The 22,225-nt window shown below is 42.6% G+C and overlaps 1 protein-coding gene across 1 annotated transcript in view; it reads right to left on the bottom strand.

Annotated features, from left to right (window-relative positions):
• Positions 1–330: 330 nt before the first annotated feature.
• Positions 331–22,225, bottom strand: part of EDIL3 (EGF like repeats and discoidin domains 3) — a 404,956-nt gene continuing 383,061 nt past the window's right edge. Inside the window, exon 11 of the mRNA XM_074995366.1 lies at positions 331–4,911. Within this exon, the coding sequence (XP_074851467.1) occupies positions 4,762–4,911 (150 nt within the window). The 3' untranslated portion in view covers positions 331–4,761. The remainder of the gene's footprint in view (positions 4,912–22,225) is intronic.

The raw sequence follows: 22,225 nt of genomic DNA, 5'->3' as shown, positions 1-22,225 counted from the left end.
GCTGAAATAACCAAACCTCAACTGTTGCAGCAGTGCATTGTGGGAACCTATCCCACAGTTCCCTCAGCCCCACATTCTGAGCTGGGAGAAGCAGCACTGGCAGTTTCCAAGATTCAGCAGCTTGCAGGACCTGGGAAACTGACAGCACAGCAGCCCTGGTCAATTTACCAGCTCCTGCTACTACAGTAAACCCTCCACACAATGGAATAATGGGGATGTCCATTCTTCCCCATAGTCCCTTAAATGTGAGGGTTTACTCCCCCTCCACACAGGCTCCCCCAGCCCCATTCCCACCCCAATTTTCCCCCCCAAAACACCCTCCTGAAAGCAACCACCCTTCCAGAAAAAAAAAACAAACCTCCCCCTGCCAAAAAAATCCAACACCCTGCCACTCACCAGCTCTGGTGGAAAAGCTGCTGGAGCCACTGGCTGGGGGTGCCTAGTCGGTGGGTGCCTGCCAATGGGCATCTTGCCTCACGTGGCTCAAGCAGCCTGACCATAGGGTGCCTGACCCCCATGTGTGGCTCCAGCAGCCTGGAAGCGGGGTGCCTGACCCCTACCACAGGAGTACAGCAGCTCGGTCAGTTGCCCAGCTCCCGCTAGTAGCGTGGAGCTTGGAGCCAGGAGCAGCATGCGTAGCTTTTGTGGGATAGATAGGGGACACCTCTGGAGGCTAATCAATTCAATTTTAGGATGTGGCACTTCCACACTGGCCTTTACTCAAACTTTTGATTTTGAGGTTGACGCTATACCTGTCAGGTAACTGCGATTTTGTAATCTCGAGATTAGTGATCCCTAAATTGAGCTGATGTTTATTTTCAGTGAAGACAGTCACCTGGTAATATCAAACTAACTGCCTTAAATTCGAATTTATCTCATTGTGGAGACGCAGCCTCAGTTGCTATCTTAAATGTGAAGGTAACTTCACAGGAGTCCATGAAGTTCTCTCAGTTTTGCATAGCTGCAATTTGGAGCAAAATTTGGCACTATGGCTGCCCAGTGCACTTTATAGAAAGGTTTCCAGCAACTTAAAGTCAAATGATGTCACTAGACCAGAGCACAATACACCATTTGAAAATGTAAATGTACTGTATGTGTGTCATTTATCAAACATCACTGATAACCATCACAACATATTGAGTTTTCTCTTCAGGCTCTGAAGAATGACTTGACGGCTGATAGAAATAAATAGAAAAATTCCTTTTGCAATATTATGAAATGAGAAAAGTCTAAATTTTGTAACATGGTGTTCCTTTTGTATGTGCTGATGAAACTGAAATATAATCACTGAGCCAAAACAGATTAATTCAAATCCAAACATAAAAATGCAGAGAACTAGTAAACATATGCAATTAGTTATGAACATGGCAACTGAATTAAAAAAAAAAAACAACACTAAAATGAATTGCTGACTTACAGATCCTATTTTCAGAAATGGCCTCCATTTTAGTTGGCAAAATCAGAAAGAAGTCTACATACTATTGTTTTTACCTATAATTAAATGTGGGTACAAATTAGTGTGCACAAAGCGGGAGGCTAAATTGAGACCCCTTTTGATATCAGGCCCAGAAAAAGAAAATCAAACATTCCCACCCAACAACCCTTCTGTGAAAACTCTAAAGTGCAAAATGTGGGCTATATGTAATTTAGGTATATATCAGTCCCTCATTTTCCAAAAGGTTTTACACTTTAAAAATGCCATTATGATTGACTTTCTCTTTAAAATTGTTCACTATAATTGAAGACCACTCCATATATACATCATCAAGGAATGCTGCTAACACAGTTACAGACGAGACAGTAACAGTCTAGTGGCTTTTGTTATGCAGCACAAATGTAAAAAAAATAAACAAAAACTTAGCAGTGTTGCACAGGACCTCAACATTTTATACACATACTTTCTTTTACCTTTAGATGACTTTTAATTAAAATCTTTGAAAATCCATGTCTAAGCCTTGTAAAATAAATACTTGTATAAATACAGCACAAGGGTTAAATAAATGTTGTTTATTTTTAAAAATGCAAGTAATTGGAGGTGTGTTGTTACGCGAACTTCCACAAATCAGTAATACATTTTTTTTTCAAAATCTCCACACCAAGTCTGAAGGTCTTTCCAAGTGACATTTTATCTCTGTGGAGAATGAGAGATTATATGCAGGTTGTGAAATTCCAACAGTTTTGTTTTAAAGTAAAATCTTCCCCTTTCAGACTATGGAACAATTATGTGTGTATCTGGGAAGTAGTCCCAGATTCTTATTTCAGTGATGTTTTAGCTTTAATAAAATGTAATGGTGACAAACAGAATGTCAACATTATTTGTTTAAAACATGCAGCACTACAGAACTACACCAGCATGGTATGAAATCAGTGAAAATAATCACAATGCTCCAAACAATGCTAGTTTAGATAAATTAAAGTACTTCCCCGCCCCAAGAATTTGAGAGTCAAGTAATAATGTAATACTCACTTGCATATACTTTTAATCTAAAAAAACCGCAGTGGTTTACAAAGGTGAGTATCATCACTTCCTTTTAGAGACAGGAAACTGAAGCAGAAGTAAAATGACTTGCCCAAGGTTGCACACTAAACAAGCAACAGAGCTTGGATTAGAACAGAGGACTCCTGATTCCCAGTTTTATTTTCTATCCACACAGTGCCTCACATGCTGCAAGAGGTCCGTGGTCATACGAAACTTTCACAGCTAGCATAATGGACACTACCCTACATGTCACTGGGAACGTGTGCAGTTGGGTTGCATCCACTACAACACAGTAGATGTGACACCTACTGCTCCCCTCTTGCAGTGCTCTGTGGTCATGTGCTCTCTGCGGACTATATGTTTCTGACAGGCCTCATTTACAGCATTCCCCAACATAGGCTTTCTGAGTTGGTTCCTCTTTGCAGCAGACATACAGCTGCTAAGCAGCTTTTGTCCTTATGCACCTGCAGATGATACCTGCAGAACTGGATCCTTTCTGAATCGGATGCTGTTAAAACAATGACATGTCTGGTGGGGCTAGAGAAGGTAGTAATTCTGTGACTAATGTTATGAGCTGGGTGAAATCTGTATATAGACTTAGTTAACAAGGCTCTGTGAGGAGGGTGGGTGTGAACATGGTCTTCAATTAGCATAACCTGTAAGCAGAAATGAATCACAATCCCTCCTCCTCACCAAGATAAAAGGGGTAGTGAGTATGGGTTTGGGTGAAGGCTGGGTGGATGAGTGTGAGTGAAGGCAGCATAGATAACAAAAACTGAGAAAGAGAGAGAAAATGAAAGAATGCCAAGCAGCAGCCTGTGAGCATGGGGTATGACCCTGGGAAAAAAAAGCTAGAGAGTTCTGTGAGTGTGGTATTGGCTAACGAGGCCTGGAGTTGTAAGCTAGCAAACTATTCATTTCCAGTTCTTCCTGCATTTGGAGAAGCAGGATCTTGTACATGCCTTTTAAATGAGGATTTTGTCAAAAAAGAAAAGTCTCCATCAATTTCTATTCCCAACTAGAACACCTCCAGGTCCCTGAAATTTGAATTCCACTTGGTCAAAAAGAGGCAACAAAAAAAAACAGTGAACAACCAGGGACAAATTCAGGCCTCACATTGCTCACTGGCATGCTGTGGTCAGGTGGGGGATCTGAACAGCCCAACACTTACATTCTCCTCTGACAGTGCTGAGCTCACATTCTGCAGGAACTTCTTGGCCTGCACCATGTGTGGAATATATCACGGCAGTGATGGGGCTTGGAAAAGTGAGCCGTGTGTTAGTATTTACTTCCTGATCTCACATATACTCTCCCTCACTGACATTAAGGAGGGTTCTTGGGATAAGTAATGTCCCGGGAAGCTCTGTGGAGGTTGGATGCCTACCCCTGAGCAAGTCAGAATACGGGTACCTATTAATGGTGGTTTTGTGACAGAAATATGCACCCGTGTCCATGTGAAAAGTATTCAAGCCTTGAATTTGGTCCACAGTATTTAATCTCAGCATCCCTGAAAAATAAAATTGCAAACTGAATTCAAAAACTTTGCTTTAACAAAGTCAGTAACTGCGTGATATACTGATAGCAGATTTTGTTCCACATACAAACGGGCCAGTTATTTTAAAGAAAACGACGAGATTAACGTCAAAAAGACAGCAACAATGTCAACTGCATGCGTAAAACAAAATAAACTGAATGGAAACAAAATGGAGTTGCATGGACTCTGTAGTTTAAATAAAAGAAGTGAAAGGTGGTTTGCAACATCACAATTACTAAGTACCACAGAGTATTTTCCAAAATGTGTGTCATAAATACTGACAATTCTGATAGGCACAAGGGAAACAATATAATGCAGTCATCCCAGAGAAAACTTATTGCTAAAAGCTGCAGTATCTCTTTTTGCAAGTAAGATGACAGTGCGATTTGCAAACAATGTGTCAGCCCAGTGCTGTTAAAGCTGCAAATGAGCTTTTTCATGCCGTTTCTCCTTGTAAAAAGGATGCTGCTGTTCTTCCCCTAACACATTTCAGTCAGTGTGAACAACTCAGAAGAAAACGAGAAAGATAACTGCACAGCGAAAGGGACAATACTGTAACAGATTTAAAGGGCAGAATCAGGTTGGATCCTTTAAAGGGCAGGCTTAGACCTCTTTACAAAAGACAGTGGCCTACCAAAAAGTGAGCTCTTTTTCATGAAAAACCCATTCAACTTCCTACAGGTTTTGCACAGTTTCTTCTACAGAGATACTTTAGGAATATAGAGACTTGTGTTGTCAAAGATCCTCTTCAGTCCTCTTCTGTGCAGCCCAACAGCTCTGACCGTAAAGTGATCCTGCCATACCATGACCAAGGCAGGATCCTTATGTGCCGTGCATAGATCGGAGGCTCAATAACATTCTTCCTGTGTGTGTCATTGTCAAAATTGCCCTGGAAAACCTAGAATGTAAGAAATAAAAATGATGATTTATGCCTGTGTTTTTACTGGTGAAAACTAATTCACAGAAGGAAAAAGAGCTGATGAAAGATGTATGTTTTCCCCAGGTATCTGGGAAATCTGCTGACTTCAGAAAGGACAATTCCCCAATATGGCAGCATGGTCCTTTTCTCGGCTAGGAGCATGTCCTTGCAATACTTAAAAAGGTCTCCAAAAAGAGCCATGTCAATAATTAATTAAATAATACAATTTAATTAATTTATAACAGTGCTTTAGTAAGTTTACTGTCTCCTTTGAGTCAAGAAAGTGCTTTTTAAATAAGAAAACCCAATACCACAAACAGAAAATGAGTCACACTGAAATAATGTCAATTTGCCAACTGGGGAGTGTTACATGACTCGATCAGCTTTGTTTAGAGCAAGGACTCACAAACATTTTCCATAGTGTGTGGACTACCTCTCCTTCTACTTGAAATCACATGGACTGTGTCTCTTCCTATTTATAATGTCCCCCTGGAAACTACATCACTGCAGCTGACTATGTGAAAAAATCAGTATTAAGAAAGTAACGAATTTCCAGACCCACTGGCATCAGAGCAGGGAGAGGGGAAGGGAACAGTTGTCTTCTCAGTGATTCCAAAGGGCCCAAGGCTCTTGGCTGCTGCTGGTGCTACTGCAGGAATGGTGGTGGCCAGATTGCCGGGTTCTTTTGAACTGTTGCCAGAGTGCCATGTGGCACACACTGCTCTGGATGGACCAGAGGGCTGGCTGGGGTGTTGGTGCACTTGGGGTGGTGCTGAGGGATGGCTTCCCCAGCCCTGCTTCTTCTGCCTAAGGTCCTGCCCCTTTCAGGCATTCAGAGCCAGACCCCACAGTCTTAGCCACAGCCCCGGCAAATTTGTCAGCCCCCGCCCCCATGGGCTACCAATATTTCATGAACCACAGTTTGAGACTCTCTGGCTAGCTGGGGCTGAGCCCAAGTGATGCAGTGATATGCAGTAGTACAGCCCAACTGGCAAATGACAGTCTTGCCAAACACAGGAGTTCAAAAATCCCATTCCAAATTAAAGTTCCGAAAGATGGAAGGAAATAGTGAGAGAGGCATCAGTCACCAACAGGCACTGAGCCCACGGTTACTGATGATGATGACTGATGATGACTATATGTGTTCCTGCTAACATGCTCCAGTCCTGCACCTGTGTTCTGTGATGCCCTTTACTCCAGCACCGTGTTCTGAAAGGAGTGGGTAATTTGTTCAATATCTAAAGGAATGCACAAGCAACGATATGCAAGTAGGAGAGGCAAGGACAGCAAAAGCAATGGGAAGAAGCATGACATCAAGCCAGCACAAGGCCAAGTAATAGTAGGATTCTGACAGGCAGGTTTAAAGTGCTTTAATGGGAGAATTTAACTGTACCCAGAGGGGCTGAAAGCCATTCCAGGTCCTGGGGCAAGAAGACTGAGGAAAGTCAACAGGAGAGTGCTTCCTGTGGACACTGTGATGTGGACACCCTGGGAAGCCAACCTAAGCCATTGATTCCAGTTACACTACTCACATAACTGGAGTAGTGTAACTTGGGTCAACTTATCACAGAAGCATAAACAAGCAAGTTTTAACAGAGGTGTCTGAAGACTCAGTGCAGGGGGGACAAAACTATACTCTCAGCCCTAAAGGCTGCCCTTTCATGTAGCTTACAAAATAACGTAAGAAAATCTACACTTCTGCCCTCCATGTTGTATATCTCTCTGGAACATAAAACATCTTTCTGAATTGCTGTCAGTCTGGCACAGTGAATGATGTTGCACCATCCCTTCCATCATCTTCATGAAAGATAAATTTGCCTTATATAACTGGCACCTAGTTACTATAGAGATAGGCACATTACAAGTGAATGTGTAGTTAAAATAGATTACATTAGACTAGAGAAGTAGACTACTGAGAAAACAACATGAAGAGGCTTATGAAAACATATTTATCACAAGAGACCGTCATAGACTGAGTGCAGTATTGATTAGATAAATCAGCTGGAGCTTTGAGATAACAAGATGGCTTTTGACTTTTAAGTTTTTTTATGGCATTGTAAAATGCTGTAAGGCAAGCTTGATCAACAAATGTTTTACTGTGGCAAAAAAGACCTCAGAAGTTTCAAGCTATAGGTAACAATGGTAGTAGCACTACCACTGTTGTTTTTGCTTCTTATTAAATAAGCTAACACTGATAAGTGGAGCTGGATGAAGATAATGCAATTTTATTGTAATTTTTCAAAAAGTTTTTTTTTTGCAAAATATTGCTTAAAATATCAGAATATTTTACCCAGTGATGATGGTTATCAAGTATAAAAAACACTTCTGAAATTTCACACCACAGAGCTGAAGAGAAATTATGTTTTTCACTATATAAGATGTTGATCATAAGGTAAATTGCACTATAGATCTGATTCTGGAAGCACCCTAGTACTGGAAAATTCTGCACCAGTGTGGAGCCCCACTGAAAACAATGGAGTCTGTGCTGGTGTGTGATCTCAAACTGGGGTAATAAAGGTGAATTAGGTGAAAAAGACATCAATTTCTAAATTAGAAAAGAGCAGGATAACTGATCAACAATAAGGAAATAAGAGTTAGGGAAAGTTATTTTTCTAGTTCATTTCATGTATTTAGAGCAAAAATATTCTAAATCTTCAATGCAGAGTATTTTGTAGCTTGGTACAGAATCCATCTCCAAGGCTATTTTCTGATTTTTTAAATCATGTTAAAGTGTGACAAGTCTGCAGTTCATCTTAGCTCATCTTCATTTAAGTTCCATTGACAAAAAATAATTTGCTGAGCTGCATCAAAGCAAATACATTTGTTGAAAGAATGATATCTTCTACGGATGTGGTCATTACAAAATGTAAACATCCCACAAGAAATTTTCTGTATTATTCTATAAGCACTACCATAATCTACTAAAAATATATTGTGAAAAAATTATATCTCAGCCTAAATAAAATAACAGAAATCACAAAACCTTGAGAATACAAGATGGAATAAGAAATTTACATCTAAGTTATCAGATATCCAGAAAGTCTCCATTTTAATAGTCAGAAGTATGGTTTTAGGTTATCTTCACAACTTTTGTTATCCAAAGGCCAAGTATTCAAATATAGGTGTATAAAGCTGGACAACTGAAACAATTTTTATGCACATAAAAAAGGTCTTGCTTTTCAGAAATGCCAGAGCTCCTCTTGACTTCTTTGGCAGTTTAGGGTACTCAGCTCTTCTGAACATCATATTTAGATGCACAGTTGTGGACTGAGGTTCGAGGCAACCAAATCTGAGAATTTTGGTCAATGTTCATTTAAGGTGTTGAATGACCATTATGGCACTCAATTCTGATTTATAATTCAAAAACTTAAATTTGCCACCTTCACAACACCCCCTGTGTAAAAAAAATGTGCTCAAGAAATAAAATATTATGCAATCCAATGGTTTTGACTCTTCAACTTGCTTCCAAAGATCCAAGAGATGTAACAGCTTTACATTGCTACATTATTTTCCATTAGTCTCCTTGTGTGAGCAGAAGACAACTGAAGTCAAAAGGAGTTTTCCATTGACTTCAGTAATCTTAGGACTTATGCCCTCTATTGAGGAAAAAGAAGAAAAGAGAATTGTTTCAACTTCCACAACTTTGATTACCTCCCAAAATTTTCTGTCAGCTGCATGAGAAAAACCTTAACAAAATCATTTTGAATACCAGGCTTTAATTATTACAGGGTGGGTGAACTTTTAGAAACTTCTTAACTTCATAACTTTTCATGTAATTTTATCCAGAGTCTATCCCTTAACTCATGCAGTTTACTCCATAAGAAGTCCAAGTGGCTCTTTAAGGATTAAAGTATTTGTATTGGTTATGGTAGCAGTACTGGGCCTTTGTCAAAGATAGCAAATGTGACAGAGGCATACAATATGGCAAAAGACAGCTGTTCTAACAAGGACATATGCAATTATGTGAAAGAGTATGTGCCAGTATACTAAATGTGTCTTTGGCTCCTGTGTATCTTGGTTTTTCAGAGCACTGGGGGAGAAGAAAAACTGCAGTTGTTAAAATTACCCAGAAGAGGTCCAGTATGATACTTCATTTTATAATTGGAGCTTACTCAAATGGGACTAAAAATCTGGAAAATACAGCATGGGATGCTCTGACTGAATGGAGAGGAGTAGTGGTGTTAGTCAGTATCTGTAAAAACAACCAGAAGTCCTGTGGCCCTTCGTAGAATATCAGATATAATGGCAGATAAGCTTTCATGGGCAAAGACCCACTTCATTTGACAAAGCTTATAATCTAATATATCTGTTAGTCTATAATGTGCCACAGGACTTCTCATTGTTTCTGCTCGAATGTTGTTTTGACTGTACAATGTGTCCTTTATCTTTTACTGGCCTATGCAATTAAGTTGCCTTGCATTAGCAGTTAATGAGATTTTCAGTAGCATCGACAATGTTCTTATGGCACAAATGATGAATCTGAATACTGACATGCGAGATGACTCATTTTTTAACAAGCTAAACAAATACCTTACTACAAAACTTAATAATTTAGAAGGAATGTCAAGATATAAAATAAACTGGAAAAAATGAATTACTGCTAAATAATATATTGTGAATGGTTTCTACTTTATTCTTAAGCTCTGAACTAATAACTATCTTATGGGGCATGTCAGCCTCAGGCGACCTTTGACGAGGTAGTTGCAGTGGTAAGGAATGTTTCTGCAGAAGTGTCAGTGAATGTGCCGAAAGGATAGTTGTGCATGGATTCTAACTTCCTATAGAAAGGGTTTTGGGACTGCATGTCATGTATAAACCTAAATTAGATTAATGCAGTGACGTGGTCATAGAAAAAAAGATTCTTTAAAAAATTCTAGGCACTATTATAGTTATGATACTGGGGGAGAAGAAAAACTAAAACTTTCCGACCAGTCTGCGGAGCAATGTTTTTAATATCTTGCCTACTGCAGTGCATCTCTGCTTGGATTAGATCTAGCTAAAAAGATGATTTTGGTGCTGCTCCTATTTAGAGCTGGATTCAATGTAGATTAGAACTCTGCAGGCTTTATGTTACTATTTTTGATCACAAATGTTCATTCTGCAAAAAATGATAAAGAAAAGAAACAGTACTTTGCCAGTACACCTCATACAAATACCACAGTGCAATCTCTTTAGCACGCAAGTGCATCTTACAAATATCTAAGGTTACATAACTACAATTCAAAACCAAAAGGATGTAAAACTTTAAAGCCTACAAGTCCACTCAGTCTTAATTTTTATTCAGCCAATCGCTACCATCCAAAGAAGTTTGTTTACATTTAGATAACATTGCCCACTTATTTATAATGTCACCTGAAAGTGAGAACAAGTGCTTGAAAGACAGTTTTGTGATCAGTTTTGCAAGGTATTTACATGATAGATATTGTAAATATGCAGGGGCCATTCTTCAGTGCTTATGATACTAGTTAAATATGCATTAAATGTGTTACTTCCAATTTTCACCCTGGGTAGAAAACTGCATAGATCCTGTTCTGTTTTACTTGCATTCTGCCATACATTTGGGCCATATCTACACAGCCTGGGTCATCAGCTCCACTGCTGGCAGAACTATGCTAATCACATTGCTGGAAATTGCAAAGCCATTCACATGGGTAATTAGCATAGCCGCACAAGATTTTGCTCTCGGCAGAAAGGTCTGCAGGCAGGAAAGAGGCTGTGTAGATATGTCTTTGCCGGCTAAAGGCCCTCCTCTGCCACCAGTCTATTGTGCCTGAAAAAAATAATTTTTAATTGTTTGACAGCTGTATTTTTTAATTAAAAGCATGCTGCATTGAAAAATAATGCTTGAAAGCCACAACCTCTTCTGTTCGAAGTGTTTTGTTTATCCAATACAAATTCACTGGAGATAGCAGGAGACACACCATGAGTCACCAGTGAGATACTGTTGCAAAAACAGCAAACACCATTCTGGGATGTATTAACAGGTGTGATGTAAGGAAGACATGAGAAAAAAATTCTTCTGTTTTCCTTTGAGATGATTAGGCCTCAGCTGGAGTATTGTGTTTAGTTCTGGGAGCCACAGTTTAGGAAAGATGTGGACAAACTGGAAAAGGTCCAGAGAAGAACAACAAAAATGATTAAATGGCTGGAAAACGGGACCTGTTAAGAAGATTGCAAGAACTGGATTTGCTTAGTCTGGAAAAGATAAGACTAATCTTTGTTGAAAGCTCTCCACAGGGAAGCACTCTAAAGACATGGTAGCTAAATCTATACTGTCACTTCACTGTGCTGCAATGCCCCTCCTGCAACCCCCGGTACAGCAGGTTACAGTGCTGTAAAGCACCAGCGTAAACGTGCTCCCAGAGCTCCCCTCACAGGGGTGGTGCCACGGTCACATTTTCAGTTTAATGTGTTGCTGTGTCTGTGCTTTAATTTCAGAAGTGCGGACCAAGCCTGCGTCAGAAGTAATCAGTGTTTCATTTCTACTCCCTTGTTTAATGCTGTATTTTTGTTTCTTAAATAATAAAATAGCCACGGTTAATAATTGCGATTAATTTGCTTTGTTTTAATTGAAGTCTTCGTTAAGGTATATAAAAGAATGCCTGTGAATAAAAGGGTGGGATCTGTCCTTTTTTTTTTTTTTTTTGCAAGTCGAGACGAACATCTATGAGCCCAGACTTAAAGTTTCATAAGAAAATAGAAACTGTCCGTGGGTGAGCAAAATAATTTTGTTTACATGTGGATTCTGCCAGGTTGTCACTGATAAGCTAAAACAAATCGGTAAAATAATCAGTCATAATGAAATCCTAGGGACTCAAAGAAAGTGGCTTAAATTAATTAATTAGGAGATAACATAGTCAAGTAAGAAGTTGTCTTAAAAGAAGCCAATTAGCAAATAACAAGAAACTTAAATAAATTAAATCTTACAATTTCCCTGCTTACCAACGTTTAGCCTCTGCTTCCTCTCAAAGAATATATGATCTGTCCATTTAGGCTATATCTTTACTACAGTAGTCCTTCAAAAGAACTTCTTCCTGAAGATCCCTTCCAAAAAATCTTCCTTCAAAAGATCGCATCCACATACAAAAGAGCGGATTGAAAAAAACTGATCCACTCTTTGAATAGAGAGCATCCACACACAAAAAAGTAGTTTGAAAGAAACTGACCTGCTCTTTTGACAGAGCACATCCACACAGCCCCCACTATTTTGGAAGAACGAGCCAGGGATCGAAAAATCAGGCGTCATGTGGACTATTCTTTCTACATGCTTTTTTTCTGGAAAAAAGGCGCTTTTCTTCATCTGGCAGAGGAAGAGGCCACTGAAAGAAGTGCTGAAATCTTAAAATTTAATATCAAAGAGCGCATTTTGTGTGTAGACACTCCGTGGGATTTTTTTGAAAAAGGCCCCACTTTTTTGAAACAATTCACAAGTGTAGACGTAGTCTTAGTGATTAGGGAGAGAAACTGTTGATATCTTAAGTTACAAAGGTGGGAGTCATATCCCTGAATTGCCAATAAGAAACATAATTTACAGAAGCTGTCTAACATTTATTTTTTTCTCTAGACTAAATACTTTTGGTAATTTGGGGGATAAAATTACTTGGTGCTTAATAACTTAGAATAACTGAAATAACTCTTTCCATACCAGGTACAAAATGAAAAATGGTTTTTTTTCCCCAACATTTGCTGTTGTTGGCAATCAACAATGTATGCAACTTTTAAACCTGGAGAATTTTTAAAAACTAAAACCTGAGTGACTGAAAAATTCCTCTTGATTCTCACAGCTTTAATATTAACTATTATACTGTACTTAAGGAAATAAAGCACTACATTTTAAAATGTGTAAAATATTGTCAAAATATGTCCATAACCTGTATCTTATGCACAAAGAGAATGTGCTAAAACTACCGGCATAAATAGAATATTAAAATGATTATACATTTTACAAAGGAAAATTAAGCAAAATTATTACAGAAAATGGGACAATTTTAAAAAAAAATAGCATCCCATTTCACACTTGCAATTAGTCTCTGCAATCAGTTGCTAAGGAGATTGACTAGAAGTATAAATTATACCATTTATATTGCTAACCACCTGATTTGCCCACAAATTGCGTCTATATTTAAATATTGTAATTTCTGTCTGCAATTAATTGTTCCTTCAATTTCTGATCAGGATTGATGGTGCCAAAATCTAGGTGTAAGTTTCAAAGCTGAACTGAGGCCCTTTTAAAGTGTGGCTCTCTATATATTACCAAGAAAACTACAACCTTTAAAACTTTGACTCCTTTTTTTTTGTGAACAACAAGAAGTCTTGTGGCACTTTACAGACTGTTAGGCTATAAGGTGCCACAAGACTTCTTGTTGCTCTCAAAGCTACAGACTAACCCGGCTACCTCTCTGATAATGGCTTTTTTTGTGCTGGTACTTCCTGGTACTGAGTACAGGCACCTCTGCAGCTCCCACCATGGGATTGGTTGGTGGGGTGGGGGCAGGGAGCTGGCTAAGTACCAGAAGCAATTTTTTTTGCTGAAAAGGCACTGGACATTACAATTCTCTCAAGGATATCTACAACACAAGAGGAAATTTAAAAATCACATTCTGGATGTGATTTAAAAAAAAAAAAACTTGTCTACTCATACTTGCTACAAGTGGCCTTGCCATATGAGTTATAGCAAACTACTGACCTCTAGCTGAGAAAACCAAGATAGCTATTTTACTTCAGTCATTCTAAAATACATTTTCTTCATATGACATGTGTAGGTTGCTTAAACCTCAGTAATTCTTGACTGCAGGTGCAGGGAAACCATTAATATATTCCAGAGATTTCATTCTAACTACTCACAGAGAACAAGAGAGGCATATTTCTAAAGATGTGTTTTTTCCCAGTACCCTTTATTTTGCATCTATAGACAAGCTCAGGGTAGGTTTAAACTGAGATGACTGGCAGTTAAAATAGCAGAAGCCTGACGGAAGCAGCAGGGGCTACTGTTTTTACTTTCACCTGTTTTCATTTTTTAAATGTATGCTGTGCTTCACTGAAAAACTAAAGCTAAAAAGGCACTTTTCCTTCTCTTTGAAACATTTATTTATTCATTATAGATCCACTAACAATATATTTTGCAGCTACTGCATTTGCAAATGTTAAAAGTGGACTTTTTTCCCTTGGTAAAATAGTACCTTGATCCATGAAAAGTCAGAAGTGAACAGAACTGGGAATAAGTGTAATTTGCAGGGAGATCCAGTGGTAATATAAAGATTGATCCTGCAAGTGGCTGAGTGTGCAAGAGAGGAGTGATCAGCACCTTACCTATACATTGACTGACATATTTTAATGGGTTTTGGAACTATGGTTTTTTTAAGATTTGAGGTGACAAATTTGGGAGCTCAAGAACAGGTCTCACTTGGAGACTCTTCCCTTTCCCTCTATTTTCTGACATTTGTTTCTTCTTAAGACCGTGGACACCCAGTTGGCAGGGGCAAACATTAGAAATGGGTAGCCAGCCTGAACTATGAAATAAAAATTAGACAACCGAGGAGCTGAAAAAACGATGCCAGTAGGTTACCAATCCCCAGTAGCAGGAAGCAAAAGTCTATGGGGATTCTCAAAGGATATGGCAATCCTATTCTGCTCAGGATAAGTTCACATAAAAGCTTTCCCATAAAGCCATCAGGCCATGGCATTAAAAAGGGAAATGAGGGATACAGCAGGAAATTTTGCTTGGTGCACAAATGCACCCTTGAAAATGTTTATTTACTTTGGGCCAAATCCTGTGGCCATCTTCAAAAGAAGTTCTGCAAAGGCTGGTCCCAGTCTCAGGAGGAGTCTGCTTTTGTTCCAAACTCTTTCTCTTTTATTTTCCCTGAATGGTGTCTCTTTCCATGCTACTGCTCCAAAGAACAAATGAGGATAAGCTTGAACGCGTGTTCTCTTTTTCAGAGTAATGAATGCGGTGTTTTGATATTAGATGTCTGTTGTCTGGAAGACGTTTTCTTGTTTAATGTAAAGGTTATCAACTGACGTGAGTATGAATCACTAATGATGGTAACTGTTAGATATTATGGATACATTTATGGCACACCCAGGAAAAATGAAATTATTGTTTCCTATTTTTACCTGGCAACCAATTATACTAAACATATGTCCTTAATCATGCCTGTCCGCGCCTTTCCAGTTTGACAATGGCAGGTTTTGTTTTTGCTATTTGGAGTCTTTTGGAATAAATTGCAAAAATCTCTAGAGGATAAAACCACTGAGATCTGCCATTTTGGGTGCGTCTACACTAGCCGGCTACTTCGAAGTTGCCAGCACAACGTCAAAATAGCACGCGTAGCATCTACACGCGCCGTGTGCTCTTTCAACATTGAAATCGACATTAGATGGCGAGATGGTGAAATCACTATTCCTATCCGAAGATGGGAATAGCGCCCTACTTCGACATTCAACATCAAAGTAGGGCATGTGTAGATGATCCACATCCCGCTACTTCGAAATAGCAGAGTCCTCCAGGGTGGCCATCAGCTGAGGGGTTGAGACGTGCTGTCCAGCCCCTGAGGGGCTCTATGATCACCACACGTAGCAGTCCTTAAAGCACCACGGACTCAGATTTCCTGTGGCAGGAAGCTGAGAGCGTGCAGGCAGCAGCACACACACATGCTAGCCCTGCACGCCCTCTACGGATCCCGACCCAACCACCCAGCGCCATGCCATCGACCCAGCCCCTTAAGTGCCCCCAGGGCTCCCCCGCAAGGGGACCCAGGGACCTCTGGCAGCCAAATGCGGGGCCAAAAAGTGGCGGGGCCCCTCTTGGTCGGAAGCCTAGCTCTGAGACCTGCTGGGGCTCTGGGGTGAGGAGGAGGTGCTCCATGGGATGGGGAGCAAGAAATGGAATGCAGAAGCATTTGCCTGACTGGCCAAGGGCCTGGACACCTGGGGTCACCCTACCTGCACTCCGGATCACGTCTGGAGCAAGGTGAAGGAGTTGCGGCAGGGTTATGCCCGGGCCCAGGACTCGGCCAGCTGGTCTGGGGCTGCCTCCACTGCTTGCCCCTATTACAGGGAGCTCAGGGCTATCCTGGGTCCCCGGGACACCTCCTTCCCCCAGGCCACACTGGACACCGCAGCCAAGGAGTCCCAGCAGGCCTTGGAGCTGGAGTCCGGCCTGGAGGCCAGCCCACACCCTGGGGCCCAACTGAGGAGCCCCCCACTCGGGATGATGGAGGAGGGGTCCAGCAGAGGGTGGGGGGGCTCCTCATAGACCTCCCTCCTGGAGTACCAGCTCGGTGTCCGCCCACTGGGGTTCCCCCGACTGCGGCAGGGGATAGTCAGGTATGTACCCCACAGGGCACACACCCCTGGGACATGGGGCAGGGGCACCAGACACGACCAGGGGCCCCACACACCCCCAGTGGACCCCGACCTGCAACTGCCCAGCCACAGCACGGTCCCAGGACGGCGGCATGGCCATCAGTGCCCATCAGCACCCACACCCATTGACAGCACCGGGGGCAGATGAACCATGCAATGTGGCCACCCAACAGGGACACCACACCCACCGACGGGGGACGGAGACCCAGCACCCAAGGGGGGACGAAGGGAACGGGCCACAGGCCAGGGCACAGTATTAACAGCCTTTCCCTCTATCCGAGGTGCCAGGCACCCTCTGTGGTCCCTGAGAGCCCGCCGGAGGTCAGGCACTGCCAGCACCTGGGGACACCTCCAAGGCCAGCAGGACAGGCACTCCACTGCTGGACCCAGGGGATGGCCCCCGTGGATCCCCAGCTCCTGGCGTCCCTCCAGCAGCAGATGGAGGTGGCCGAGGAGAGGCTCCACTTTGATAGGGAGAAGACCATCTGGCGCTGGGCAGTGTGGCAGGAATTCATGGGCGTCTTCCAGGACATAGCTGGGTCTCCCCAGGAGGATGTCATCTGGCTCCCGACCCCTGCCGCCCCACCTGATGCCCCCCCTACTGTCGCACATGCCTCCCTCACTGCCCTACCTGCCTCGCCACCTGCCAGCCCCCCAGGACCAGAGCCCACTGGGGCTGAAGACTGGCCAGTGGAGGCATCCCGGTCATACCTGTCGGTCCTCCTGGCCCCCAGCTGACCGGGCTGGGGACCACGGACAAAGGGGGGGCTGTGACCCGTACCTGTCGGGGCTTGTGCCCCCTCTACCCCCACCCCAGCTTGATGGGCCAACAGCTGAGCCATCCGCTGGTCCCCCATTTGTATATAATTGTCCCCCTTGTATATAGTTGTCCCCCTTTGTATATTGGTTCCAGTTTTGGTTGTGCACATAAGACAGTTTTAGCAGTATTCAATAATCCACAGTTTTACTTTCCAAAGAACCTGAGACGTGTGCTTGTTGGGGGGATGGTGTGGGGGTGGCATGAGGGTGATGGAGGCGGTGTGTGGGAGGCCCTCCAGGGAAGGCCAGGGAGGTGCCCCCAGGTCTCCCTGATCAAAATGGACCCGCAGGACCTCGCAGATCTGCAACCTCTCGTGGTGGGCCTGGTGACTGGGTGCAGCGGCCGGCTGGGGGAAGCCTGTGTCGGTGTCAACCGCTCACCCCTGCACGAAGTCCTCCCCCTTGCTCTCAACAATGTTGTGGAGTGTGCAGCACATGCCCACAACCTGGGGCATGTTCTGGATGCTGACGTCCAGGTGGGCAAGGAGGCACTGCCAGCGGCCCTTCAGGCAGCCGAAGGTCGTCTTCACCACCTGGTGGGCATGGTTCAGTCGGGCGCTGAACCACTCCTGGCTGGCGGTGAGGTGGCAGGTGTATGGGTGCATGAGCCAGGGCTGGAGGGGTAGGCCGTGTCCACCACTAGGCAGAAGGGCACAGTGGTGTCCCCCAGAGGGATCTCCCTCTGCGGGATGTAGGTCCCTGCCTCCAGCCGGCAGCACAGGCCCATGTTCCTAAAAATGTGGGCATCCTGTGTACAGCCGGGCCAGCCCACATAGACATCCTGGAAGTGGCCCCGGCTGTCCACCTGAACTGCAGGACCATGGAGTGGTAGCCCCTCCGGTTGACGTATCTTCCAACACTGTAGTCCAGGGCGCAAATGGGGATGTGTGTCCTGTCCAGGGCCCCAAAGCAGTTTGGGAACCCCACGGCAGCAAATCCGGCAGCAGCTGTATCCAGGTCCATGACTCGGACGACCCTCTTGAGCAGCATGGCATTGAGCGCACGGACCACCTATAGGAAGGGAACACAAGCACCCATGAGGGTGTGCAGGGTGCCCCAGGCCCCTCCCCTGGGCCCCCTTCCCAGACACCACCCCAGGCACTCTCCTGCCCAGCCCCTCCCTCCCTGGCTCCCCTTCCTCCCAAGCCCCACACCCAGCTCCCTCCCTGGTTCCCTGCGCCCCCCAGTGGGTGTGTGCCCAGACCTCCTTACCTCCATGATGATGTCCCTGACCATGGCCTTTCCCACTCCAAACTGGTGTCCCACAGAGAGGTAGCTGTCTGGAGCGGCCAGCTTCCAGACAGCTATTGAGACCCTCCACTAGACGGGGAGGGCGCACCGCTTCTGGGTGTCCTGGTGCCTCAGTGAGGGGGTGAGCCACTGGCAGAGCTCCAGGAAGTCTGCTGGTGCATGTGGAAGTTCCGCAGCCACATGTCGTTGTCCCACTCCCCCATGACCAGCTGCTCCCACCACTCGAAGTTGGTGGGGTAGCTCCAGAGGCGGTGGAGCACCTGGTGGGGAAGGAACAGGGGAGCCTGGTGGTCAGGGGCATCCCCATCTGCCCCCAGGAGGGGCCCCCGGCAGGACCTGCTGGGCGGCCTCCCGTGCAGCACGTAGCAGGGCGCTTGCTCCCAGGGTGACTACCTGGAAGGCTTCCAGGTGCTGCTGCTTCTGCGGGTCCATAGCTGCTGTGTGTTGGTCTGCGAGAGTGTGGCTAGACCTCTTGCTGTGCAGGCTGGGCATGGCAGTGAGGAGTCCTTTAAAGGAGCAGCTTGCTATTGCCCCGGAAGGGCTAGTCCAGCCTCTGACCCCATTCGTGGGCTTTCCTGGCCCCTAATTTTGATGAGGAGCGCTTGTGTGTGTGGACGCTCTGCATTTCCTTCAGGGGTGGCTCCTTTCGACTTTCCCCATCACTACTGTGACATTGAACATTGACAGCACCAGCCCCAGAGGATGTGTGGACAATACATGTCGAAGTAGCCTATTTCGATGTTGCTACTTCGAAATAGGCTACTTCGACGTAGTGTCCTAGTGCAGATGTAGCCTTTGTTTGCAATAGTGTCAAACAGTATTTTCTCTCTTTGCATATAGTTTAGAGAGAGCAAGAGATTTAAAACGGAATAATATGGTCCAGATTATAATACTCTACTCAAGCTAAATAATCTTTTAATAAATTGAAATCAATGTGTCTACAAAAGAGGCAAGGTACCAACAATTCTATGTCAGCAAAATTGTCCATATGGATATATCATTTCTTGTATCTTTGTATAGTATGCAAAACTGAACATAAAACTGATACATGAGAAGTATGTTTATAGTGCCCTTTATTAAAAAAGTTCTAAGAATACTAAATACAAATGGAAACATTTATTTCCCTGAAAAAAAAATCTTGAAAACATTCAGATCTTGAGGCAACAGCTATTTTAACTGCTGAAATAAGACATTCTGCTAACCATTTGGGTATAAATGGTCATTAGTGTAACTATGTTTCAATTATCCATAACTCAGGAGAATGTTTTAATGAATAATTCCCCTTTATTTTTTAAATTATTCCCTTAAGTTGTGTATGCTTTGTAAATATCTCTATAATAAAAAATTGACCATATTATTAATTCAGCTATTTGTAGCCTCCGCTGTTCTCCAGTGTAAAGTCAATGTGCACTGAACAATATTTGAAACTGAGAAAAAAGAGAAATTAAATGTGAATGTATAAATCAATCACTTTCGTACTCTTGAACACCTCTGTTGGGCAGATAAACTTCCAAACTGACTCAGAAATGATTATTATGTTAATTACAACAACATAATTTTGATTATTACCAACTCTTCCTTGCCTCTACTGAATTTTAAGACATTATTTTTATACATATGATGCTTAGAAAATAATGGCATACATGCTTACGTTTATGATTGCTTACTTTACTAAATAAGAACATAAGAACATAAAAAAAAACTCCTAGTAAGCTCTGTCTCCCAATAAATTACAGGCACAAAATGCTTCAAGGAGCATGCCCCTTTCTTGGCAATAATGTCTGTTTTGCTTTAATATTCTATATAGTTTAAATTGTGTATTTGATTAGAAAGATATACCGACCTGCTAGTTATTGGTGTTTAGGCAACAGACTACATGGTAGGAGTTTTAATTGAGAATTATGGGTGTACATATTGTAGGATGGTAAACACAAGCTACTAAAGTTAGATATTTTTAAAACAGGAGGTCCAGTTAACTTGCAAGAGTTTTAAAAGAGCAGCCCGAGGAACTCTCTGGACAATTAATATTGATTTTCAGGGAGTCATAGGCTATGGTTACACTAGCAAGTTTTGCCAGAAAAAACCTGGTTTTGTCAACCAAATGCATGGAGAATGCACATACAAAATGCATTTTGTCAACAATATCTGGACAAAATGCAAAACTTTTGCCGCAGCGTTTTGCCTCAAAGCTTTGAGGCACAATGATGCTGTCGACAGACTCCTTTAACAAAAAAAAACTGTGTGGCCACTTAGGGTGGAGTGAGGGGGCCTTCTGTTGACAGACAGGGCATCTGCAACAATGGGCGGCCCTGTCTGCTGTGCTTCTTGGTGCCTGTTTTGTCGAGAGAGCATCCAAGCACAGTCCAGCTGCTTTGCTGACAGAGCTGAGTGCTCTCTTGCTTGGGTTTTGTGTGTGGCTGCACTCTGTTAACAGAAGTGTTGTCAGGAAAACTCTCCCACAAGTGACTTCTGTTGACAGAGCGTTGTAGTGTAACTGTAGCCATGGAGTACTAGCAAAGTTCCACAAGACTGGTAGAAAGCTAATATTGTGACAGTTTTTTTAAAAAGGATAAATGGGATGACCCAGTAAATTATAGGCCTGTCAGGTTGATATTGAGATATTAATCCCATACAAGACAATGAAATAAGTACCAATCAGTATAGGTTTATGGACATACAGTCTGTCAAACCAATCTTTTTCACTTTATGACAGCACAAGTTTGGTTAATGAAAGCAATAACATGTAATAGACTTCTGAAAGGAACTTGCAAGACATTCGGATTAAAAATCTAAGAATGTTGTAACTTTAAAAAGAATGGGCTTTTCAATCTAGCAGAGAAAAGTATGAGGCTGAAAGTTGAAACTAGACAACCTCAAGCCAGGAATAAGTGTTAAATTTTTGAGAGTGAGGGTAATCAACCATGAGAGCAGTTTACTAAGGGTCATAGTGGATTCTCCATCATTAATAATTTTTAAATCAATATCAGATTTTTTCCTAAAAGATACACTCCAGGAATTATTTTGAAACATTCTGGCTACGTCTAGACTAAGAGAAATCTTCAGAATAGCCATGCTAATGGCCATTTCGAAGATTACTAATGAGGCGCTGAAATACGTACAATGAAAGGACCCCCATCTGGATGAGCCACCAGCCACGGCTCTTCAAAATTGCCGTGTTTTGCTCCTGCATGGCTCGTCCAGATGGGGGTCCTTTTCAAAAGGACCCTGCCAACTTTGAAATCCCCTTATTCCTATTAGCTGAAAAGGACCCCCGTCTGCACAAGCCACGCGGGACTGAAACGCAGCAATTTTGAAAAGCCACGGCTGGCGGCATGCTAATGAGGTGCTGAATATAGATTTCAGTGCCTCATTACTAATCTTTGAAATGGCCATTTGCATGGCCATTTCAAAGTTTTATGCCAGTGTAGACATGGCCTCTATGTCCTATTTCATACAGGACGACAGAGAGAATGACCACAATGGTCCGTACAGTATGATAAATGAGAATCTATTAATCTCGATCGTATCCTGTAGAGCTGTTTGCCTTTTAACTAAATTACCAATAGGCATGTCTGCTCAAAAAGCAGACTACCACCTCCTTGCTAAAGGATGTGGGAATATTATTCTCTATAACGTGAAAACAAAATGATGCTTAATACCTATTTTTTCAAGGCAACAAATGTGAAATTAGGAGCCTTTGATTAATCTTTCCTTCTTTCCTCTCTCCTTTATGCCTGAAAAAAATTCTCAGTTTTAAATTCACAAAGATAATTTGTGACACACATTTCTTTTATAAAATCTAAAAAGTCCAAAGTGTTCATGTGTTTAAATTTAAGGAGAAATAGGGTGCTGGTAC

Source organism: Carettochelys insculpta, chromosome 5, assembly GCF_033958435.1.
Source record: "Carettochelys insculpta isolate YL-2023 chromosome 5, ASM3395843v1, whole genome shotgun sequence".
Taxonomy (NCBI): Eukaryota; Metazoa; Chordata; order Testudines; family Carettochelyidae; genus Carettochelys; species Carettochelys insculpta.
Note: the sequence above shows the minus strand (reverse complement) of the source record. Positions and strands in the feature narration are given on the sequence as shown.